Source organism: Hylobates moloch, unplaced genomic scaffold, assembly GCF_009828535.3.
Source record: "Hylobates moloch isolate HMO894 unplaced genomic scaffold, HMol_V3 SCAFFOLD_3, whole genome shotgun sequence".
In the NCBI taxonomy this organism is placed as follows: domain Eukaryota; kingdom Metazoa; phylum Chordata; class Mammalia; order Primates; family Hylobatidae; genus Hylobates; species Hylobates moloch.
In genome coordinates, this window is record NW_026652278.1 from 11,027,648 (window position 1) to 11,054,096 (window position 26,449).

Genomic DNA, 26,449 nt, shown 5'->3' on the forward strand with positions numbered 1-26,449 from the left:
ACAATGCAGATAAGGATTTGCAAAGCAGCTTTCTGCAAAATATTGAGCAAACATGGTCCATGTGTATATGAAAGGATGCTGAGCTACAGTAAGTCCCAATCCACACAAATGTAATTTATGGATATAATAAATGACTTCTCTCTTAAGTGACTTCTAAAACTCCCTCTCCCTTCCTCCCCCACCTGCCTCCCTTGAAGTGGTTTCTCTCAGGCCTCAGGCCCAATCCTCCAGCCTCTGGTTCATATTCATACTACAATGCCCTCATCCGCAGAAACAAGAGACAGAGAAAACAGGAAAGAGAAGAGAATCCTGGAGACCTCTTCAATTCTTCTAAGAACCTGCACATTTTGGAGTGCTTTTTAAAGACAATAAAATAATGAAGAGAATTTTCCTTGTCAAATAAAATTAGGATAGTATACCCTGGAACAATTTGTTAGGGAAGCCCATTATATTTTCTAATGAATAGCATCATATATTTCAATTATTCTGACAGAGAAAATATGGCCCAGTTATCTCACTGAGAACAGAAACCAGCATTAAGAGAACCTGAAACCAGAGAGAAAACAATCTATTCAACTAGATTAAAAGAGAGATGCTGCTAAGAGGTGACCGACCCATAAGAAAACTAGCAGTTATTCTCTCAAGAAGTTTAGTCAGACCTGGAAATTATTAAGAAAAACCTTTAAAATCATTCTAAAAAATAGTGAAATTTATATTGGTTTTTCCATTTTTCTTAAATTACAGTATATTAAAAGTCCTTGCTTATGCTGTTAAGCTCACTGCTTCTAATTTGTCCTTATAATAAAATCAAATGCTAACAGTTAACTTAGAACTGCATTTTACTATAAAAATTATCTAACTTGTAATCATCTTATTCCCTAAGAACAAGAAAAGTTCAAGCAAAATACCCATGAACATGGATAACTCCTTTAAAAACAATATGTACCACTGTAAAACTTAGTCTAAATTCAGCCATTAAGATAGACATTTTCAGGATACACCCCTGCCCCAAACCATCCAACTGTCCAATGAAAATCAGAAAAGTGATCTCACTGAGCAGTTGGCACATGTCAGACACTGAATCCACTTGGTTTCTTTGTCTACTGCTTTTCTCCCTTTCCTTGGCTTTCTATCCTTTTTTACATCCCAGCATGTTTTGTAGGAGATCTGAATGTAATCTTGGCAGGCATTTGCATGTGATCCTAGTAGAAGGAAATTCTAATAGTAGGAAAAGAAAAGGTAAAAATAACTAGAGAATAAAAAGATGAACAAAACAGATTAAGTATTTATGAGTGAAATACATAAAAACGCTGCAGGTTTCTCAAAAGTTAAAGGGAAAGTTGATATTCTATTCACCAAGAATGAAAATGTAATGTTGGGCTAGGCGTGGTGGTTCACGCCTGTAATCCCAGCACTTTGGGAGGCCGAGCTGGGCAGATCACTTGAGGCCAGGAGTTTTAAAACCAACCTGGACAACATGGCAAAACCCAGTCTCTACTAAAAATACAAAAATTAGCTGGGTTTGGTGGCACGCACCTGTAATCCCAGCTACTTAGGAGGCTGAGGCGCAAGAATCACTTGAACCCCGGTGGCGGAGGCTGCAGTGAGCTCGGATAGCACCACTGTACTCCAGCCTGGGCAACAGAGCGAGACTCTGTCTCAAAAAAAGAAAAGAAAAAAAGAATGAAATTGTGATAATGTTCAATTCACTGAGGATAAAAACGTGCAGACACAAACTCCTGGGTCTTACAATCTTTCTGAGAATTCTACATCTACTTGTTTCCAGTTTCTATCAAAGATATATCAAACTTGTGGAGTTTCTGCCACAAATTCAAAGGACTAATTTTTAGATTCAAATCGAACATTTATTTTTAAATTTTAAAAAAGACATGTTTAAAAATAATGGATCTCTGTTCAGGAATAAACCATGTATATCTTAGACATTCCTTAATAATCACTAAGGGAACAGAACCCACCGTATTTATGTTGTTATTACTATAAATGAACAGTGGAACGCATACTTTAAAATTTGACTTTCCTCACTCCAGTCATTGATACTCCCCCTTCAGGGCTGATTCTCCTATTGCTGCTCTTTCCTTTTTGTGCGTGTGTAATACAGATGGTCCGGGGCTTACAATGGTTCAACTTACAATTTTTCAACTTTACAAGTGGGTTTGTTGGGGTATTAAGTGTATTTTCAACTTGTGTTTTTGACTTACAATGGGTTTATAAGGATGTAACCCCATCATAAGTTGAAAAGCAACTGTAAAGGGAAAATAATTTCAAGTGGCACCCACCTAGACTTAAGTAAGGAAAGTCACAGACTATAGTGTTAGAGGATAATGGATTAAAATGGCAAGATATTATACCTAGGAAATAGTTTAAAAATCATCATTCCCTTACCCATTGCCCTCTAACGACCTCTATTTTGAAACCACACCCTTCCAAACTCTACTTTTGGATTTCCAAAATTTTTAAATTTATATATCACACAGTACTTAGCAGACCACTAAATTACAGAGTTGACCAAAATGAGAGTGATCCCATAGAAAGATTTATGTATTAAGTACATATATCAAAATGTACATTTTTAAGTTTTCAAATAATCTACATGTAAATCATCAGCAATGTTCATAGGAAAACATAACAAATTAGAGATTCCACACTTTAACATACTTAAATGTATAAAATGCACATGAAACTGGTAAGATATTTTTAAGGAATAAAATTAACATAAAGCATCTTACTAAAGCATAGGAAATTATTTCATTGCTATGCTATGAGTTAAATGTGTATCTATCTAAAGTTTATTTTTAATAAGTGCTATCAAATCTATACTCACTTTAATGCAGTTATAATCCTTTATTAAGTAATAAGGATTTCTATATCTTATATGTATATTTTCCAAATGTGAATTATAAAAACATTAAAATCATTTACCAACAAATTTATCTTAAAAACTATAAAAATTTCAACATGTAAAATAAAATTGCAAGACCACAAAAGCTACTTAGAAGTCTTTTTAGAATTCTACTTAGAATCTCTAACCTGTTTTTCCTTCATGATAAAAAGCTTACCAGTGTCATTTGTATAAGACTGTTTCATACCATTGATAAATTAGACATAGCAATTCAAGACCCCTCAAAATGGTAAAAAGCCTGAGACTATGCACTACTTTTCCTCTTAAAGCACTAAGAAACCAGTGCTGCTTGTTATTGCAAATTGAAAAACATGAATTTAGTAAAGTTACAAGATATTATCTTTCTAAAGAAATTTTTCAAGCAGGGAATATTTATTAGAAGAGTTAAAACGATTAGCTAAAAGCTTTTAAGAATATGTATGTCTGAATCAGGTTAAAAAATTCCTTTCCTGATACTGCACAAACCTAAAATAACTTCTGCTTCATGTACAGATCAGATGCAGTGCGTAGGCGTTTTCTGTCATGTGGTAACAAGCTGTTCTAGAGCAAAACAAAAAAATTCGACTTAACTCTGAGAACAGCTTTAACTATATTGACTCTATTGTGTTGTGATATAAATATGAAATTCTTCATTTTAGATGGAAACCAATGAGTGACTAACATATGCTGACTTTCAGGGCACATGTTCTTTGAGAATAAGTCACTTAGGGTCAGTAAATAACTGCACTTTATTTAAAAAAACAAAAACAAAAATGCAATTGACACAAATCTTACAACACAAGAACTCCTTCCCAACATTTTCCAGGCAGGCCTATGTATTTCTCTACAAAAGTGTAAAGGGAAAGGTGAGGCAAGGTACAATCAAAATAGAGCCTATCTACTTGCTGCTCATCATCACTAGCAAACTCTCTCAGTAAAGGTTTTTGGCTTTAGGAACAAAAGAGTAAGGAGAGGGCTGTTTTTGTTCAAGAAGCAGTAAGGCACTGCACTTCAGAGTTCGGGCTCCAGCCAACAAACCGGACTGGGCTTCCAGCTCCATAATCTACCAGCTATAACACTGGTAGATTAATCTTTCTAAGCCTCACTTTTCCAGTTCATTTAAGTAAAACCTTTGGTGTTAAGATTTGGCACAGTGTAAATAATCAATAAATATTCATCAGAAAACCAAAAAAGAAAAGAAGCACACATTAGAAGCAAGATTGTAGCATGGGAAAGGAGGGCAAGGGTACCAAGCCCTGGAACGCAAGGAAAAAAATCGGACATGGGAAGAAGTTTAGAGCCTGAGACAAACTTCTCAAGGGTCACGTGGGCAGGACCCTCTGGCTGCCGCAACCCTTCAGACACTATTCCTATCCCTATCCCTCATTTTTCAGCCTTCATCTCCCCTTGTCCTGCTCCTGTTTTCAACTCTTTCCCTATCTGACCCCAATCCCAGTCATGGCTTAGAAGAGAGAAGTGCCTATTCCCCAGGTAGGTGACAGGAAATCTCTTACACTATACTGGAAGAAAAATATATATCCTCCCAGTAGAACTCTACGTGCTAAGCGCATTTTCTCCTAGAAACGTTGTAAGAAGTGATTAACATCTGCAGTAATATATCTCCTTATTAGGTGCATAAGCTAAAGACAATCATGGGCTGATTAAAGGGCCAATAGTCACCAAGTACAAGAAAACATATTCACATTCTGAACACCTGTCTTTTAAACAAAGCTTGAGTATGAAACCCGTTGGTAAGCTGGGAACATTTGGTAGGTGTATTTTCAAAATGAAAAGATTAATTCCAGACATCAAACATTTTTCAAAAAAATACATATACTTACTGTAATTTTTATAGCTTTGTTTAACACATTTATCCATTCCACTAGGTCCTGCTGATCATTGGCTTGTAGGAAGTACTTCCTCATTCCTGCATTCATAACTGTTGACAGAAAAAAAAACACACCAAATATGTACTTATTATCCCTAAATTTATGTTTGCAGTAGCTGAAAAACCTTGCTAGGTTCAACACCGTGACTCTCATGGATTTGACAAAATATATCAGACCACATGTAATACAGCTTTTATCACACAATAACACAGGTAAAACTCTTATTTTGTTATGGCCATTTTGTTTATTAAATGGATACACTACAATACATTTAGTCAATCCCCTAATGATAGACACTTAGGCTATTTCCGGTTTTTGAAATTATATAAAATATCACAATGAAACATCATATACATATATTTCTCCACACTTGGCTAGCATTTCTGGGGGATAAATTTCTTGACATAGATTTGTTGGGTCAAAGATAATTGACATTTAAACTTTTTATAGGTATTTCCAAATCATCTTCCCACAAAGTTGAATCCGTTCACATTCCTACCAACCACATACACAGTTTATTTCATCGAATACCCCTCACCAGAACTGGTTGTTAGCACCTGTGGATACCTCTAGTTTCTAGTTTTCGAAGGCTCTGTGGTACTGGGGCTGGTAGTCTGCAAACAGTATTTCCTAGACCCCATCTGAGGCCATTCTCTGCCAGTGGGAGGTACTGATGAGAGACTGTAAGGTGGGAGAGGGGAGAAGGAAAGAGGAGACTCTCCTTGATTCCTGCTGTTGTTGACCTCTCTCCAACAGCAGCACACAACTAGCTACTGTTAGGGGCCTTTTCCTGCCCCCTACACCAGCCTTGCAGAGTCCTCTTGGATACTAATAGCACCATGGTGGCTTCTACTCCACTGCCCTAGGTTATAATACTACTACTACCTCTTCCCTTTTGTCTCTCTAGCCCTTGAGTAGTAGTTGCTTCATGCATCTAATTCCTGGGTTACTTCAGCATTCCCTTCATGTTCTTTCAGCCTTCCAATATTTGGGTAACCAATTCCCCGTAACAAATCCCTTAGGTTCGAAATATCTAGTGTGGTGTTTTCCTGGCTAATACTCTTTAACAACATAATTGGTAAATAATTGTACCTTGTTCAAATTTTAATTTCTTTGGTTATTGAGATAAATCAGTTTTGTAAATGTATTATCCATCTGCATTTATTTTGTGAGTTTTGTTTACTTTCTTTACCCACATTTCTCCCGAATTCATTATTCATTTATAGCCACTTCTATATTAATCTTTTCTGCTTTATTACCAATACTTTACCCAGTCTGTTTTATTTTAACAGTATTTTTGATCAGACAGAAATATACTATGAATCTTTTCTATAAATGCATCCAGATTTCGTATCATCTAGAAAATCTCCCTAAGATTTATTTTTCTGGACCTTATGAATTTCCTTTATATTTTGAATCTTAATACATTTGGAACTTTTAGGCAATTTAGTTTCTATATGCCCCTTTAGGGACTAGGTACTTTTATCAAGCAAAGCACACGTGCACATACAGTTGTCTATAAACTATCATAGTCCACTCTTGAATTAAAGCTATTTATTATACACCATCTGCATTTATTTTTAAAAGCATAAATATTATTCTAGGAGCTAAGTATCTGAATGGTTATACTGTTGCAATTGTTCAAATATAAAAATAACTTCCAAACGTCTCCACCAAAATTTTAAAAGATATACTAGCACACAGTTGAATGTGACTAAGAGAAGGGGAAATGCAAACTTTCAAGGAAAACACACAAGATTTTGAAATTGGGACTGAGACCAAAACACTCTGAACTACAGCTTCCTTGAATTGAGATGAAGGTCTCAGAAAGGAAGTCAAAGCCTATCTTGCAAAGCGCTACAAAACAACCAGTCTATAACCCTAAAAGAAATTTAACACACTGGAAATCTGTTCTTGTACATCTTTCTAGAGACTGGAAAAGTTGTAACTGCCATAAATATATATTAAGATAAATCCGTAATTCACTAGGATGCTATATCTATCAATAAATACCTTTTGTTTTTAATTTCTAGCCATCGGTAAGGCTTCCTTTTATAATCTTTTTTCAGCTTAGGCTGAAGCAGAGCTCTCCTCATTCATAATGGCTTCTTCCCCTCAATGTTATTTTGGGCATCTGCCCAGAACATCTGAAGAGTTTAAAAATCTATGCACTCATTAATATACTACACTTGGTACACAGTAAATGCTTCATACATATACTTTTGAATAAATATTTATATAAGGATCTCTTCTAAGGGAAGAGATGCAAATATATATCTAAAAAAGATCCCTAGTATACCTTGCAATCTGAATAAAATCTCATGTACTTTAAGAATTACTTCATGGCAAGATGTAGATATATAGGTATGATCTAGAAAAAAAAATCAGCCTGGAATCAGTCCAACCTGACTAGCCTATGCACTTACAAGAAGTATCATCTTTTAAACATTATTTAATTTCTCTGAGCCCAATACTCCTCATCTGTGAAAGGGAAATGCCACTCCTTCCACTTCCTTAAGAGGTGACGATCATATATGTAATGAAACTAACACAGTGCTTGGTACAGAATATTCTTCACTGCCATTGTCTGGAGATTTCTAAGGAGTAAGGAAGCACTATAAAAAATGTAAAGCAGGGCACAGTGGCTCACGCCTGTAATCCCAGCACTTTGGGAGGCCAAGGCAGGCCAATCACTTGAGGTCAGGGGTTCGAGACAAGCCTGGCCAACATGGTGAAACCCTGTCTCTACTCAAAACACAAAAATTAGCCAGGCGTGGTGGTGGGCACCTGTAATCCCAGCTACTCGGGAGGCGAAGGCAGGAGAGTCGCTTGAACCCAGGAGGTGGAGGTTGCAGTGAGCCAAGATTACACCACTGCATTCCGGCCTGGGGGACAGAGTGAGGCTCCATCGCAAAAGAAAAAAATAAAGGGAAAGCAAGTTACTGAAATGTGGTGTATTAACAATATTGGTGGTGAGGGGAGAAAAGGAAAGAAAGAAAATCTTTGAACAACAACAACAAAAAAAATGACACTGCTAAGTCGCCATAAAAACCCTAAAGCAAGGGTTTCATTGTGAATAATAAATGCATCCCTAGAAGCTTGTATCCTTCCTACCTTTTCCACTTAAGTAATTTCAAATCTTTATGATTAGAATGAATACATAAAATGGATAAAACTTGAAGCATAAACATTAGCCTAACTGCAAACAAAAATCATCTCACAACCTGAGATCAACTGGTTATGAATATATGGTTTTGGATCAAGAGGTTCTAAGGTATTTTATCATATTCTTTGTCAATTTTCCCCACTCTGTTTTCTCTATTCTGTACTCTCCTCTGTCCTCTCAGTCTCTATCAGATGTTGGACTTCTTGATGGTTTTTATCTCTTTTCCATTATCTATCTTTACCTTTGTTTTACTTCCAGATTTCTTTGACTTTTTCTTCCAAGTTTTGCATTGTCTCATGTTCCTTCTCCTGTTTGATAATCTGCTCTTGTCAAATGTTCAGTAATCCTGGGATGTCTATTCATATTTTAAAAGAAAGTGCTAAAAAGAGTGATGAAAAGTTCTCTTGGGTTGTTGTAGGGCTGTTGATTGTGGACCTCACTAGTCAACTATGGCAAGCTCTTCTAGTAGAAATGCCCAGATGTCAGTCAGTATCTATGGATCTTTTCTCTAGGGTATTCAGATCTTACTCACCTAAACGTGGCTGCCCAATGCTCTGGGACTGGGGTTGCACTCATTGTGCACACTTTCATTTAATCTTCCTATTTTCAGTTTCATGCCTCATTCCTTTCGTTCTCTGGGACTAGTGCCCCTAAATATATAGCCTCACTGATTCTATTTCTGGATACACCACACATCCCATTACCTGCTGGGACAGAGGAAGGGTGTCTGCCTGATCGAGCTTGATGGAGGTAGGGAACAGAGGTTGTTTCTGATATAGATATCCAAACAAAGTCCCTGTTTTTGGTCCTTCCTCACTGTTGCTTCCCTGGAAAATGTATCTCCTATACCTAAGCCTATCTAGAGTTGGGATGGGGGCAGAACACTTAAATGGTGAGCTTTTCATTGGCCTCTTCCTCCACTCTGCTAAATTATCTACGATTCCTCTATCTACTTTCCAACTTTATACACTGAGGGTTACAGATACTCTGCTCCCTCCATCAAAAATGGCTTGCGTGTTTCTTGTTCTCACTGGTTTGAGACAATCTGAGAGAAGATATGTTGCCACTTTGAATGAAAGTTGTGGTTCTATTTTAGAAGTCAGTGCTTCTCTCTCTGAAGGTAAGCATTTCATGAATCTTTACTCCCACTAGCAGTAGAGGACTAATAAACTATTGCCTGACCAATGAACAACTAATCTTAGTTTTTGATTCCAACTAAAATCACCCATTCTAAATACTCCAATAACTATGAATGTCAAGTCTATTACTGTATGTTACTATTTCTGTAAGTTTGAGATTTTAGAAAAAAAGGGTTGTCAAAAGTATGTGCATTATACATTCTAAAATACAAAGTTCTCAGTTATTTGACTTGTAATATCCATTCATTTACAAGGCTCTGAGGCATTTTCCTGTTTCATAACCAAAATTATAATTAGTAATAAACATGTAACTTTTAAAAATAGCTTCATAGTGAGATAAAAGCATTTTAGAGGATTCCCTTGACAGCCACGTTTCATCTTGCTCATATCAAGATGCTATTCCTAACTACTGCCTAAAGAAATCTGCCCTTTTCAAGCAAAAGAGAGCAAAGAACTTCAATTCTACTCCCAAAAGTATCTCTCACTTTAATGTGAAAGTCTCTTTTGATGTTAGTTGGCCACTCCAAATATTTGTTCCTTCAGTCACTAATGTCCACTAACATACTCTCTGAGAGGGTATCAATTCTCCTAGCTTCGACTACCATCCAGTTTTCAACAGACTCCAAATTTCTCCATTCTTGACCCTAAAGCTCCATCCAGTCTTCGATTACTGTCAACAGAACATTTCCATTTGGAAGTTCCCCACCATTTCAACTCCATAGCAAACATTTTACCCTATGTAACCAGCTCTCCCTGACTTCTCATTTCTTTACTTGAAGCAAACTTCCCTGCTACCTCTCTCTTTCCTCCAATTCCCCCATATCCACCAAGCCCCTGCACTTTTCCTTCTTTTCACCCTTCCTTCTTCTCCTATTGCCACCACCCTAACTCAGGACCTTACATAAGTACAGTAGTTCAAAAGCCACTTACCCAGTCTACCTACATCAAAACTTTCCTATGCATACAAAAAAAAAAAAAAAAAAAAACCCTCCTTCACCTTATGTCTGCTTTCCAGATGCTCTCTTTTTCTTCTCCTTTGTTCAAAGTAATAAAACCTATTGCTCATCAAAACACAGCACCCTGGCTTCTGCCTGCCTTTTTACTCTCTAGCCACTTATCATACCCTGTAGCTTCAGAGTATTCAGCTCCAGAGACACCATGCTCTTCTCCCCACAAGCCTCTGTGCATGTAGTCCTTCTGCCTTTTCTCTGCAGTGGTAAAGGATATAAGCAGGAGGTTAGTTGGCCACCAGTGTAAGCATCTCCTCCTCCAGTGAGGCTCCCCGACTCCTGAGCTCCCCAATAAAGATTTGAAGGTCATTCTTTGTGCTTCTTTAATAGACTGCATATCCCTTTATCTACAGGTTGTGACAACTGCAATATTAATTGCCTGGTATTTTTTATTTATGAGCCAACCAGCCTTAAGGGCAGCAACTGCTTCTTATTCATCTTACAGCTCCAGTGCCAAGCACAGTGCCTGGCATATACTAAACATTTGCTGAATAAGTTTATCCAATACCCTCAACTACTCCTACCACAAACTGAGCATTTCTCACTACCCAAAAGCTAAAGACCAAATCCTTTTAATTATTTATATGTTTAATATAGAATAACATGACGTAGAAAGTTTAAAATTCCCTGAAATCTCACTGCAGGTGATCATTATAAACGCCAAAATAACAGTTACATACGGGTAGAAGGAGGTGGTTCCAACTACGACGGCACGCAGGAAAGAGGCTTCAGGGTTAGGGGAGAGGGGGTGCAAACTGTTATTTCCTTATCTGTATGGCAGTTACAAGGGAATTCACTTTAGAATAATTCATTAAGCCACAGGTTTTGTGTGGTTTTCTGCAACAGTTTTCTTTTACAATATGATACAATTATATCAGTCTATTTAAAATACATGTAACATGGCTACTTACCAAAACAGAACTCTGCCTTTGGCCTTAGCTTAGTAGCATCGCTAACCTAAAAAGAAAAATAGAGATGGGTTCCTCACTTCTTCATATAATCCTAAAACCAACCTTATATACTATGTAAACTTCCACATGTATGATTCCCCAATAATCATACAGATTTAGTAAACAGACTTAAAATTAAAGACAACTGAAAAAGAACGGCAAATTAAATACATAGGATGCAGTTCCCAACTGTAAGAGGTAACAAATAATACTTCCATATTTTCTTTGAACAACTTGTTTCCTCTTCAAAGAAATGTCAGAGAGAAGCTGAAAGTAAACCATTAGGCTTTATGTCATACACACAAGTATTTTTAGTTTAACATAATTTTCAAAATATCCTCAATGAATATTCTACAAGAACTATGTATTCTTCCCAAATAACATATTTCTAAATTAGCTATGATTTTTAAGCAAAAATGGGGCTGAGTAAAGGGGAGACTGTGTATTTAAAGTCCACAAATCTAGGCCGGGCACAGTGGCTCACGGCTGTAATCCCAGCACTTTGGGAGGCCAAGGCGGGCGGATCACGAGGTCAGGAGATCAAGACCATCCTGGCGAACATGGTGAAACGCCGTCTCTACTAAAAATACAAAAAAAAATTAGCCGAGCGTGGTGGCAGGCGCCTGTAGTCCCAGCTACTTGGGTGTCTGAGGCAAGAGAATGGCGTGAACCCAGGGGACGGAGCTTGCAGTGAGCCGAGATCGCGCCACTGCACTCCAGCCTGGGAGACAGTGAGACTTCGTCTCAAAAAATAAAAATTAAAAAAAATAAAGTCCACAAATCCAGGCATTTAATTGAATTAATCTTAATCTTAATAATTAAGATTAAGACATTAATCTGCTATGAGGAGATCAAAATGTGACTGGATCCTCTCTTGTATAGGAGAATACCCTAGGATAATGGGATCACTTTATTAAATGCAGCTCATGGTTCATTTTAGAAGATGAGGCAACTAGCTGCATTTGGTTGCTGCTATCCCTTTAAATAAAGTACCTCCCAGAAGCTCATTCACAACTATTGCCATGCTATTGTCCAGTGATAGAACTTATAACTGTAGCATCTGTTCTGCACCTTCAAAAGGAATTCTAAGTCTGGGGTTCCTCACTGACCCTAAATACAAACTCACAGTTCTGAGTCACACAAAAGTTTGTTCCAGAAATAAATTTTTGAAACAATAAATTTTTTTGGAAAAAAAGTGGTACATCCAAAGTAGAGTACAAACTGCACAATTTAAACTTCGGGAAGCAGGAGGACAAGATGAAAGTTACAGAACTGCACAGAAAAAAGGTTCTATTTTAAAAGAAGAGCAATGGAGGAGAGGAAAGCAGCTGGCCAGTCACCCTACCTACTTTACTGATTTCAAGAAAGAGCTTCCATACAATATTTGTCGTATGTAAATTTACATAGTATGATTTTAACAGAAAAATGTTTCATTTTAAATGTGTAATCTTTATTTTCCAAGGGTTCTTTTCTTTTCTTTTTGGTCAATGAGAATGAATACCTCTATTGTAATACTAATATATTTTATTTACATAACATCTATCTTCTAAACAGAGGCACATTTGTAAATTGGTCTTCTGTTGAAGTGATCTACCTTTGCCAATAGATCTCAGTATATGCATAATAGTGTCCATATTATTTAATAATACTGTGTTGCTACCTTTTGCATCTCATATATAAGTAATCAACAAACTTTTATTACTTTTATGTAAAACACACACAAACACACACACACACACACACACACACACACACACACAAACCCATAGGGCTAGCACCTCAGCATCTCTTAGTTCCCTAAACATTAATAGAAGAAAGTAAGAAAAAAATGCACCTGACAAACACAAAATCAAAATTTTAAAAAATAAAAAATAGTACTGCAAAATTACCAGAAAAACAAATAAAGAAGAAAACAGAAATGAAAAGAGACAAAGTGAAAAGAGGGGGAAAAAAATCATCCTTTCAACATGAAAATGGTCCATATTTTCCTCAAAATAAAACATTAAGAAACAAAGTATCAAAGACAATGGGATTTAAAAGTTGGAAACAGTCTACATAAACATAATAGAGTCTTAGAAAAATCTCCAGACCTTCTCAAGATAGAATTTGTTTCACTGATTTCTCCCTTTCTGATGTTCGTATACCTGATCATAAAAGTTTATGTTAACTTTTGCAATTTGCCACATCCTGTAAGTTAAAATCATATTCTTCATAATTGTATCAATTTAAAGAATTTCCTAAACATAGTAATCAGGTACCATTTCAGCATGATAGGAATCTGAACATCACTGTTAAAGGACATGGAAAGGAAACTGCTGCTTCTATTCATACTCTCATTCACAGGGATTTTAATTCACACATGAATATAAGACAATGTATAAAGACTACCTTTGAAATGTAGGTAAGCTTAATGGCTCCAACACGTGATGATCCAGAAGGTAGGTTCTAGAAACAAAGTATTAATATATAATTAATATCCAATATTATGAATTCATTTTATAATATAATGTTCCACATATACTTCCGAAAAGTTAAAAAACTCGATTTTTTAATATCACATTTTACAAATGAGCTTTTCTTCTGTTCAAGTTTTTACTAGGTCTGAAATCAAGTCCATCGCTTGGATAACAAAACTGAATCCTACTCTGTTCCATCATCATGCATTCTATGACTAAAAGGCTATTTTTATCACTGGAGCTAAACTAATACTCTTTCTCATGAGTTTAAAAAGCCATAAACAAGATCAGATTTTGTTCCTGAAAGCAAGGGGGAAATACTTAGAGGCAGAAAACAAATATAATTGTAAGATACTTAAAAAGACTATACATATTACTTTGTTCTATTAAAATTTCTTTATCAAGTATCTCTTGACAAAAATGGACTGCATTTCCCATTTAAATGGTTTACTGTTTGTTATACCATATTAATCTACATTGATACTTTTTTTTCCAAAAAAAAAAGTTTGCTTCTCTTTATCATATGCAGGGAATGTAGGCACTTTCACACACAGTATTTTCATTCTTCCCTTAAGTTTCAGATGTGGTTTGCATCAAAAGAGCTAAAGGGAGAATCATCTCTGGTTGAAGCTATCCAGAAAGACTGAAGTGATGAACAACATTTAGGCTGGAGGTTAAGGAAAATTTTGAAACACAAAAAGCAGGGGAGAATATTCCAAGCAGAGAAAACAGACAAACCATGGCAAACAACTGAAGATGCACAGCTCTGTACTAGAAAGAGAGAGGGGCTGTGTTGGGCTGCAATGCAGTGTCCTATAAGATTGTAGTACAAAATGGTGGTCTGAAAACTTGAACTGAGAACCTAATCATAGAGGACCTAAATAAAAAACAAAGTAGCAAAGAATTTATATTGTAGAGAATTTGAGGCCAACGAAGGCTTATGAGCAGATCTGGAATCAAAATTATGCTTTTTTAAATAATATATCTTATAATAAACTGAATGGATTATAGAGTAGGAAGATAGAGGTAGGAAAACCAGACAAAAGAATCTGGAGAAAAGAAACAAAGAATATAAATTTCATTTATATTATAGAAGACTGATAAAAGACTGATAGAAGATTTCGGAAGTAAAAATGAAAACATTAGTTTTAGTTGATTTTGAAAATTATTTCTGCTGCAGATAAGACAGGATCAACTTTTCAACTGACTTTAGAATAATGTACTTAAAAATAAAAAAAATCTATGGGCTTGTTCTAATGAATGATTAGGAGGTAACTGGAAGCCTAGACATTTCAAAGACTTAAGAGTCCCAAATATGAACTGCTTATTGTTGACAGGGACAGATCTTTTAAAAACTTTCACACCTATATATTGCAAAATTCCATTAATTATGTTCTGCTTTAAACTATATACTATGTACAAGCTTCCAGATATAAATCATAAATAGTAAATATGCATATAAAATAAAATTATAATTCATTAATGTATAACATTAAAAAGCTATTTGTATTCTTATGTATAACATTTTAGATTTATGGGTTTTTGGTTTTTAACTTTAAATAAGGAAAAGAAATGTAAATATGTCTTCAAGAATCTCTAAGTACTACCAAAGTGATTTTTTTTCAAAAACTGTTACCCTTCCATTCAAGGGTAATAATTTATTTCTTTTCAGTTTTTCATGAGCCTATTATTTTAACTGCTGAATAGAGCTCTAAGCCTTTGTGGAAGGAAGACAAATGAGAAACCAAAGCATGACATAAAGTGTCACAGTAATAGTAGTACACTACAGGGAAATGTAAGTAGCTGAGAGAAAAACAATATTCAAAATACGCAGTTTCTATGGACTAGTATGATTACCATCGGGTTCGACTGGAAAAAAAATGAGATTGAAAATTTGTTACTTGACAATGAACAAGAAATAACAAACTAATAGAACATTTAAGAAAAAAAGGGAAATAGGCCATTTGTTGATTATGAGTTCCTAAACTCATTTTGCCAAATACTTTTTCGAATCTCTTCAAATGCACTCCCTCGTACAGCAACTTAATTATTTCATTCTCCATGATTACCAACCTCCTGGACAAAACACAGGAAGCCCCAAGGTGATCCCTAATAAACACTAGGATGAATTTTTAAACCCATGGTTAGTGGTAAAGGAAGCAGTGGTCAGGGGAAGAAGTGGCTTCCTAATAATAGAGGAATCAAACTAATTTTCTTTCTTTACCAAGGTTATTATGATCAGTATAACCATGCTATACTTTGACATAAGCAACTAGATTGAACCATATGAAATTGCCATTTTTTTAGTAATTCAAAATGGCTGTATATTAGCAATTTCATATGGTTCAATATAATTGCTTATGTCAAGATGCAATAACATGGTTATACTGAACATAATAACCTTGATAAAGAAAGAAAATAATATAATAATCTTAGCAAGACATTTTACTAAAGTTTTCAAGAGTAGATATGTCTTGATTATTATGTTTAAAAGTGACACCAAGTTGGTACTAATGGCTAATACACTGGCTGGAAGAATCAAGATTTCCTAAGTTGGAAAGAAGATATAAAATTAATAAAAACAAACTAAAAAATATTTAAATTCTGTACTTAAAAAAAAAATTGGCACTGTGTCCAGAAAAGCCAATGCATTAATTCTAACATAGAGATCTGGCTTTTAAAAGTTCATGTGGACAAGACCTAGCTGAGTGCTATAGCCAAAGTGATCTAGTCTCCAAACATGCCACAGGCTCTCTTGCTTTGATCTCTGCCCACACTATTCTTTGAGCACTGGAATACTCAACTTTTCCATCTCTTAGCCAATATTATATCCAAACTTCTAAGTCAATTTCAAATGTTACCACTTCCATGAAGACTTCAACTCCTTCTACTAGCTGTATAACTTTCTTCTGAATTCCAAGTTCAAGTTTTATTCAGGGTAATAAATATATTCTGTTTTGTACTTAACTCCTTTTAGCTCTGTTAAATGGGTAGTACTGATAAAGGAAGAATGACAAGAAGAATCTATTATGTAGGAACACAGAAAAATAATCAAGGAGTTTCAAGTAAAATTCAGGAGAAACCATACATATGTCAACCAGACCTTGTGAAGAGAGAGAAAAATAAGGGAGAGAAAATAGGCAGAACTGTGCAATGGCTCATATGGGTGAGGAGAGGTCCCTTACAACTCAAATTCTACATAAATAAACATACACACATTAGTATCTAGTATAGACACATACATATCTTGTCTAATCTAAAATCAGTATATAGTGAAGAATACTAGACTACTTATCAGGAGACCTAGTTCCTGCTCTGTGAAACAGAACCGAACCTTGTGTAAGTCTCTGCTCTTCCCTAGACCTTCCATTCCTCACCCACACGAGAAGCCTACTGGACAAAAATCAGTTTATAAGTCTGCTAGAGATTCATCCCTTGCTTTGCGCATACTTCGTTGCAACATACGACCCCATTTTTAACTTTTATACCAATTTTTATTTGAAGATAAAAAGTTCCAAAAGGCCGGGCACGGTGGCTCATGCCTGTAATCTCAGCACTTTGAGAGGCTGAGGCTGGAGGATCACCTGAAGTCAGGAGTTCAAGACCAGCCTGGCCAAGACGGCAAAACCCTGTCTCTACTAAAAATACAAAAAATTAGCCAGGTGTGGTGGCACACCCCTGTAGTCCCAGCTACTCGGGAGGCTGAGGCATGAGAATCACTTGAACCCAGGAGGCAGAGGCTGCAGTGAGTCAAAATCGTACCGCTGCATTCCAGCCTGGGTGAGAGAGTGAGACTCCATCTCAAAAAAAAAAAACAAAGTAGAGAAAGTTGAAAGTTTAAAACTACTTCACAGATGATATCTAATCTCAGGCCTCTTACAGATCTTAAGGCTGGGATTCCAATTTTTTAAATTATAACATTTACCCCTATGTTTTGCAAGGCAACAATAAAATCAAACTGCATTTCAGTTCATGGATGGCATTACAATGACTGACTCAAATCTGACACTACAAAATAAAAGGACTACATATGTGCAAGAGTATCATGTGGTTAAGTCATTTATTTATTTAAAAATAATAGTCTCTATCCTAGATACAGCATCTTAAACCTAAATTTAACATCACTAAAGGGACCCTGGTATTAAGCCTCCTTAATGCAAGAAAATCATCTATCCCTGGTCTTTATTTTAGCTGTTTTTTGAAATACATGTTACAAAAAAAGTATTTCTTATTTTGGGGACAGCTTCAATTGTTATTTTTTTCTGTGACTCAAGATCTAATTTTCTAAAACCTAATCTTCCACCAGAGAGAGTATTTCTCTCTTGAGGGAAAAATATATACAAAAGCATTAGTTTTTATCAAATAAACTTAGTTTCACCTTCTGAAATTCAAACAAGACAGTAGAGGTCAGGGGTGCAGGGCAGAGAGGACAGCCAGTAGAAACAAATCTAAAAATATACTGCTTAAGAAGACAAATTATAAAGCCTGTATAGTATGTTAAATACTTAAATACAACTTTCTATGCTTTTAAAAGATAATCCTTGGGATTTTACGAACCTGTGGATTATCCATGTACCACACGAAACTATCTTCTCTGGTATCCAGTATGAAGTACCTTCGAAGAAATTTCCCACTGTTTTCATTTTCTTCAATGTCTAGAAAACCACAAATGCGATTCTGACGATCCACATAAGGCATTTCTGAGCTTGAACATTACACTGTAAAATAAAAATATTAACAGTAAGCTCCCTATGAAACAGGAAAGTATTTCTCATGGACTGCAAATCTGTTCAATGAGGGGGCAACTTGCCAACATTAGGTAAGGCCAATTAAAATGAACACACACCAACATCTGAGGCATTTACAAAAATTACTTTTGAAATTAAGTTTATGAAGAGTGGTTACTAAATGTAACTATTTATTCACTGTGATGGGGACAACAGAGAGCTACTCACCTCAGCTGAATAATTTACTTACTTTTTCCCTAAAAAAACCCCAAGTGAGCCAAAAACAATAGTTATCCAAATTTTAATTTCCTCACTTACAAATCAAGATAATCTATCCTTTAGATTATTTTAGAATATTTTTAAATTCACAAAACAACAACAACAGTTAACATTTAGTGACCACTTGCTACATGCTAGGCTCTGTACAAGGTTCTTTTCCATATGTTAACTCTTTTAATCTTCTAAACAACCCTAGGAGTGGGCATAATCATCCCCAGCAGATAAGGAACTTAACACAGAGGGAAAGTGATTTTCCAAAATTCCAAAACTAGTAGGCCAAGAGTCAAAGCCTGAATCCAGATTACTGCACTCTACAGCTCTCATCTGATACTCTACACCATCCTCTCTAAAAAACCCTTGAATTGTTAAAAGTGAATCAAAATAAACTAGTTAATGTACTGGAAAGAGAGATAAGCAGGTATGATGTGCCTCCTGGTGGAAGACACAAACATCACCTATCATGTGAACATAAAGCAACAAGAAAAAATGTTTTTTAGATCCCCTCTATATACAAATACCAATCTACAGAAGATGCAGAACACAGAGGAACATGCTAAACTGCACCAAAGGAATTCAATCAGCAAGAGCCAGACTGTAAGAAAGGAAAAAAAAAGTTTCTTTAGCAAGTAAATTATTACAAGAAAAAAAAGAGAAAGAGAAACATTATAGATTAAAATAGACTTAAAAGGTATATCATATTCTGGTCCTAAAGTACTGCAACTTTTGTTGTACTTATTAAAGTTAAAAAACTGTTAGTGCCAAGCACTGTTTCTCTAGAGACTACAGACACGTGATTCCTTCTTGATGTGATGCTTAGCCCAAATCTGCACCAGACAGCTGTTACTATTCTGGTACTTCCATAGCTGGCACCATCACATCTTTTGGCAGGATGAATTTACATAACTAGTTCTTTATTTAGAGGCCCAGGGTAAATTTAACTTACAGTGAAAATTCAATTACAATGCACACTGATATACTATGTATCTGTATCACTATTCCATATGCAGTCAGAGAAATGATAAATACACCAAAAAGTTTTAAATAAAACCATCCAATAAGTTTGTGTGTTGTTGTTGTTATTGTTCTTATAAATCTGACACTTTAAAGGAAATAATTTCTTTAATAAATTTACCATAAGTTTGTAAAAAAAAAAGAAAGTTTACAATGTAATCAAAGCTTGAAAAATCAATACTCTATATACTACCATATACCACAGGTAAAAGCTATCAACTTGCCATGAGAATAGACATAGATCAGTGGAAAAGAATTAAGAGCACAGAAATAAACCTATACATCTATAGTCAACTGATTTCAACAAGGGTGCTAATACCATTCAATGTGGGGGGAAAAAGCCTCTTCAACAAATGGTGCTGATACAACTGGATATCCACATATAACAGAATGAAGCTGGACCCCCTACCTCACACCATATATAAAAATTAACTCAAAATGGATTAACAATTTAAGAGCTAAAACTAGAAAACTTTCAGAAGAAAATATAGGGTAAATCTTACTTTGGAATTGGCAATGAATTCTTAGATATAATACCAAAAGCATGAGCAACAACAAAAATAAGATATATTGGACTTCATCAAATTTTAAAACTCTTTTTGCATCAAACGACTTCAAGAAAGTCAAAAGAAAATCTATAGGAGGAAAGAAAATATCTGCAAACTATATATCTGACAAGGGTCTAGTATCCAGAATATATAAGTAACTTTCAGAACTCAAAAACTTTAGTCCAAGTTTAAAATGGGCAAATGACTTGAAGAGACATTTATCCAAAGAAGATAAACAAATGGTCAACGAGAACATTAAAAGATGCTCAATATCATTAGTCATTAGGGAAATCCAAATAAAAACCACAATGAGATAAAACTTCACACCCACTAGGATGGCTATAATTAAAAGAGAGGAAAATAACAAGTGTTGGCAAGGACATGGAGAAATTGGAACCCTCCCACATTGCTGGTGGGAATGTAAAATGGTACAACAGCTGAGTAAAACAGTTTGGCAGCTCTTCAAGAGTTAAACATAGAATTACCATATGACCCAGCAATTCTACTCCTAGGTACACACACACCTCGTTTTACTGTGCTTCACTTTACTGCACTTCACAGATATTGGGGTTTTTACAAATTAAAGGTTTGTGGCAACCCTGCAGCCTCAAACTACTGGGCTCAAGAAATCCTCCTGCCTCAGCCTCCCGAATAGGTGGGAGGACTACATGCATGTACCACCACACCCAGCTAACTTTTTTATTTTTTGTAAAGACAGATCTCACTATGTTGCCCAGGCTAGTCTTGAGCTCCTGGCCTCAAGCAATCCTCTTGCCTCGGCCTCTCAAAGTCCTGGGATTACAGGCATGAGCCACCATGCCCAGCCAAGTGTCTCGCTTTAAACCAAAAGCCAGAAATGTCTAAGCTTAGTAAGTGAAGCATATCAAAAGCTGAGACAGACCAAAAGTGAGATTTCTTGCACCAAACAGCCAAGTTATGAATACAAAGGTAAAGTTCCTGAAGGAAATTAAAAGTGCTACTTCAGTGAACACAAGAATAGTAAGTGAAACAGCTTTATTGCTGATATGAAGAAAGCTTTACTGGTCTCGACAGAACATCAAATTAGCTACAGTATTCCCCTTAAGTCAAAGCCTAACCCAAAGAAAGGCTTTCTTCAGTTATTTGAAGGCTGAGAGAGGTGAGAAGCTGCAGGAAGAAAGCTGGAAGCCAGCAGAGGTTGTTGGTTCATGACTTTTAAAGAAAGAAGCCATCTCTATAACATAAAAGTGCAAGGTGAAGCAGCAAGTGCTGATATAGAAGCTTCCACAAGTTATCCAGGAAGATCTAGCTGAGATCAAGGAGGTGGCTACACTAAAGAGATTTTGAATGTGTGTGAAAGTCTTCTACTGGAAGATGCCATCTAGGACTTTCACAGCTCTAGAGAAGTCAATGCCTGATTCAAAGCTTCAAAGGACAAGCTGACTCCTGTTAGGGGCTAACGCAGCTGCTGACTTGAAGTTGAAGTCACTGCTCACTTACCATTCCGAAAATCCTAGAGCCCTCAAGAATTATGCTAAATCTACTCTGCCTGTACTCTAAAAATGGAATAACAAAGTCTAGATGACAGCACACCTGTTTACAGCATGTTTTACTGAAAAAAAATTTTTTTTTTGAGATGGAGTCTTGCTCTGTCACCCAGGCTAGAGTGGTGGTGCAATCTTGGCTCACTGCAACCTCCACCTCCCAGGTTCAAGCAATTCTCCTGCCTCAGCCTGCCTCAGCCTCCCAAGTAACTGGGATTACAGGCACATGCCACCATGCCTGACTAATTTTTGTATTTTTAGTAGAAACAGGGTTTCACCACATTGGCCAGGCTGGTCTCAAACTCCTGACCTCAGGTAATCCGCTCGTCTTGGCCTCCCAAAGTGTTGGAATTACAGGTGTTAGCCACCATGCCCAGCCACTGAATATTTTAAGCCCACTATTGAGACTTACTCCTCAGAAGATTCCTTTCCAAATATCACTGCTCACTGACAACGCGTGTGGTCACCCAAGAGCTCTGATGAACATGTACAAGGTGATTACGTTGTTTCCACACCTGTTAACACAACATCCATTCTGCAGCTCATGCATCAAAGAGTAATTTCAACTTTCAAGTCTTATTATTTCAGAAACACATTTTGTGATATTCAAATATTAATTTGTGATTTGAAATATAGCTGCCATAGACAGTGATTCCTCTGATAGATCTGGGCAAAGTAAATTGAAAATTTTCTGGAGAGGATTCATCATTCTAGATGCTGTTCAGAACATTCATAATTCACAAGAGGAAGTCCAAATATCAACATTAACAAGGTTTTGAAAGAAGTTGATTCCAACTCTCATGGATGACTTGGGAGGGTTCGAGACTTCAGTGGAGGAAGTAACTACAGATATGGCAGAAACAGCAAAAGGACTAGAAATAGAAGAGCCTGAAAATGTGACTAAATTACTATAATCTCATGCTAAAACTTGGAACAGATGAGGAGTGCTTCTATGGATGAGCAAAAAAAAAGTGGTTTCTTGAAATGCCACAGCCACCCCTACCTTCAGCAACCACTACCCTAATCAGTCAGCAGCCACCAACATTGAGTTAAAACTCTCCACCAGCAAAAAATTACGACTCATTTGAAGAGGCTCAGATGACTGTTAGCATTTTTAAGCAATAAAATATTTTTAAATTATAGTATGTACATTTTTTAGACATAATGCTATAGCACACTTAATAGATTACAGTATAGTGTAAACATAATTTTTGTATGTACTGGGAAACCAAAAAATTAGTGTGATTCATTCTACTGCAACATTTATCTTATTGCCATGGACTGAAACTGAACCCACACTATCTCTGAGATTCAGATATTCAGAATTGAACACAGGTAGTCAAATAAACCCTTGTATATGAAATGTTCATAGCAGCACTATTCACAAATCGCCAAAAGGTGGAAACAACCCCAACAAATGAATAAAATGTGGTATATGCATACAATGGAATATTTTTCAGACATAAAAAGGAATGAAGTACTGATACATGCTACAACCTAGATAAACCTCGGAAACACGCTAAATTAAAAAGCCAGCAACAAAAAGGTACATGTTGTACGATTCTATTTATATGAAAGATCCTAAATAGATAAATCCAGAGCAACAAGGAATAGATTGGTGGTTGCCAGAGGCTGAAGAGAGTGGGAAATGCAGAAGATCTGCTTAACAGGTGATGAAAATGTTTTGACAGTAGATATAGGTGATAGTTGCACAACACTGACGCTGTGAAGTATGAAATGTCATTGGGTTGTACACACTAAAATGGATAATCTTATGCTAATTTCACCTTGACTAAAAAAATAAAAGGATGCTGTAACGTTACTTACCAGGCAGTTTCTACAATGACTGCCCCAAAGCATTTATCTTATTTCTTAGTTTAAAAGAGTAGAGCAAATAAATTATCTACTTGAAAAAACTCAGTGTCTTAGAATGCTCACTCTAGAAGTCAGCTGTCATGTAGGAAATTTGACTGCCTTCAGACTGCCCTGTTGTGTGAAAGCCAACTAGTCCCATGAAGAAGCTGTGCAGAGAGAGGTGACCAGCCCACACCCAGCTGTCCCAGCCATTCCAGCAGAGTGAGTGAAGAGGCTATCTTGATCATCCAGCCCAGTCAAGCCTTCAGATGACTAAATTACTGCCATCTGACTGCAACTACAAGAGAAAGACCCCCAAGACGGAGCTGCCCAAATGAGCTCCTTGATTCAACCCAGAGAACACTTAAAAATAATGAACTGTTGTTTTATGCTACAGAAAAGCCCTCAGGCATATATCATATAAATACAATATACAGAGCATTCAAGGAATTTTATAAACAAATATATGTCAGAATTTTCACTGGTTTTTAGTGCTATAGATTAAATTATCACCTGAATAGCTACTTGAAAATTAAAATACACTTTTAAATAAAATATAGGTAAAAGAAGAAATCAAAAGGGAAATCAGAAAACATTCTTAACTATTTTAAAAGTCAAAATTTGTAGTATGCAGCTAAAGGTGATTTTAAAGGAAAATTTATAGTCTTAAGATATTTTTATTAGAAAAGGTCTAAAATCAATGGCATAAACTCCACCTTAAAAAGCTAGAAAAAGGTAAAGTAAACCCAAAATAGAAAGGGAATAATAAATATCAGAAAAGAAACTAATAAAATTGAAAACAAACAATACAAATTAAAACCAAAAGCTGTCTCTTGAAAAGATCAAATTGATAAATCTATAGCTACGTGAACCAAGTGAAAAAGCAAATCACCAATATTAGGAAGTAAACACTACACACCCTATAGACATTAAGTGGGTAATAAGAATTCATGCAAACAAATTTGACAATTTAGAAGCAAACAAATTCTTTGAAAAAACACAACTTTGAAAAAACAGACACAAGACAAAAAAGAAAATCTGAAGTACCTATTTCTACTAAAGCAAATGAATTCATTACTAAAACCCCAAAAAGAAAAGTCAAAGCCTAGAAATAGTTCATATGTGAATTCTACCAATCCCTTAAGGAAAAAAATAACACCAGTCTTTTACAAATTCTTCTAGTAAACAGGAAGAGAGAACAGTTAATTTTCAACCAAGATGCCAAGGCAATTTTGTAGAGAAAGGACAGTCGTTTCAACAAACAAGACTGGAATAATCGACTATCTATGAGGAAAAAAACTAACTCAAATGGATCACTGACCCAATGTAAAATGATAAAGCTTCCAGAACAAAATATAGGACAAAGTCTTCAGGACCTTAGGGGTAGACAAATATTTCTTAGATAAGACACAAAAAGCCTGAACCATATAATAGTTGATATATTTGAAACGTAGTCAAACTTTAAAATTGCTCTTCAAAAGACACCATAAAGAAATGAAAAGACAAGCCACAAAATGAAGAAAATATTCAATATATATGTATCCAGACAGCAAATGATACCCTAGAACAGGCAGGTAATTATTACAATTCAATAATAAGACAACCAAATAAGAAAATGGAAAAAAAAAAAAAAAAAAAAAAAAAAAAAAAAATTTGGAACACACAAGCTGACAAAGAAGATATAAAAATAGTAAATAAGCACACGAATAGATGCCTCATAATTAGTCAGGAAAGTGAACGCAAATAAAAACCGCAAGATACTATAACATACCTACTAAAATATCTAAAACAAACAAAAAAACCGTGACAACACTAAATGCTGTCAAAGATGTGAAATAAATGAACTATCATACATTGCTGGTGGAAATGCAAAATGACATAGCAACTTTGGAAAACAGTTTGGCAGTTTTTACAGTTAAACATATCCTTAGCGAACAACCCGGCAATCCCACTCCTAGGTATTTATCCAAATGAATGAAGGCTTATGTTCACACCAAATATTGGATACAAATGTTTATAGCAGTATTAGTCATAATTGGCAAAAAAACAGGAACAACCCAAATGTCCTTCAACTGGTGTATGAATAAACAAAATGTGGTGCATCCAATACGATAAAATATTACTTGGCAAAATAAAGGAACAAACTATTGATACATGTGCAACTAATAAATGTCAAATGTATTTTGGTATGTGAAAGAAGCCAGACCAAAAAGGGTATGGGACATAGAACAAAACAGTAGAGATGGAATACTGCTCTACAGTAAAAAGGAACTACTGACAGATGCAACAACATGAATGAATCTCAAAATCATAATACTAAGTAGAAAAAAGGCCAGAAATAGGCTGGGCACAGTGGCTAACGCCTATAATCCCAACACTTTGGGAGGCCAAAGCAGGCGGATCACCTGAGGTCGGGAGTTCAAGACCAGCCTGACCAACATGGAGAAACCCCATCTCTACTAAAAATTCAAAATTAGCCGGGCATGGTGGTGCATGCTCTAATCCTAGCTACTCAGGAGGCTGAGGCAGGAGAATTGCTTGAACTCGGGAGGCGGAGGTTGCAGTGAGCCTAGATCGTGCCACTGCACTCCAGCCTGAGCAACAAGAGCAAAATTCCGTCTCAAAAAAAAAAAAAAAAGCCAGACACAAAATGATACAGCCTTTTATAATAATTCTGTTTCCTAACATTTCAACTAGTGGTTTTAGTGTTATTTATAGAAATAATTATATTTCTATAAAATTCTGAAAACTGCAAACCAATCTATAGGGATGGAATGCAGATCGGTAGTTGCTTGGAGCTGAGGGTGAAGGGAAGGACTGTAAGTGGCATGAGGATACTTCTCAGAGTTATGGAAATGTTCTGTATCTTAATGTGCTGCAGACATGGTCAAAACTCATCAAATTATACATTTTAAACAGATACAGTTTATTGAATGTAACTTCAAAAGGTTAAAAATCCAGTACCAATCCAAAAAAAAATTTTTTTTTTGAGACAGAG

At 35.8% G+C, this 26,449-nt stretch overlaps 1 protein-coding gene across 17 annotated transcripts in view; it reads right to left on the reverse strand.

Moving 5' to 3' along the window:
* PLEKHA1 (pleckstrin homology domain containing A1) overlaps nt 1–26,449 on the reverse strand; it is a 57,586-nt gene that overhangs the window by 21,166 nt on the left and 9,971 nt on the right. For 10 of the 17 annotated variants that reach the window (XM_058435939.1, XM_058435935.1, XM_032176061.2 and 7 more), the window contains exons 2-5: nt 18,067–18,227; nt 13,442–13,498; nt 11,015–11,060; nt 4,741–4,838 (exon numbers count right to left, since the gene is read on the reverse strand). In XM_058435939.1, the coding sequence (XP_058291922.1) occupies nt 4,741–4,838; nt 11,015–11,060; nt 13,442–13,498; nt 18,067–18,207 (342 nt within the window). In that variant the 5' untranslated portion in view covers nt 18,208–18,227. Of the gene's footprint in view, nt 1–4,740; nt 4,839–10,216; nt 10,302–11,014; nt 11,061–13,441; nt 13,499–18,066; nt 18,228–22,009; nt 22,086–26,449 lie in introns of those variants that run through there. The other 7 variants (XM_058435940.1, XM_058435944.1, XM_058435942.1 and 4 more) reach the window with 4 other exon arrangements.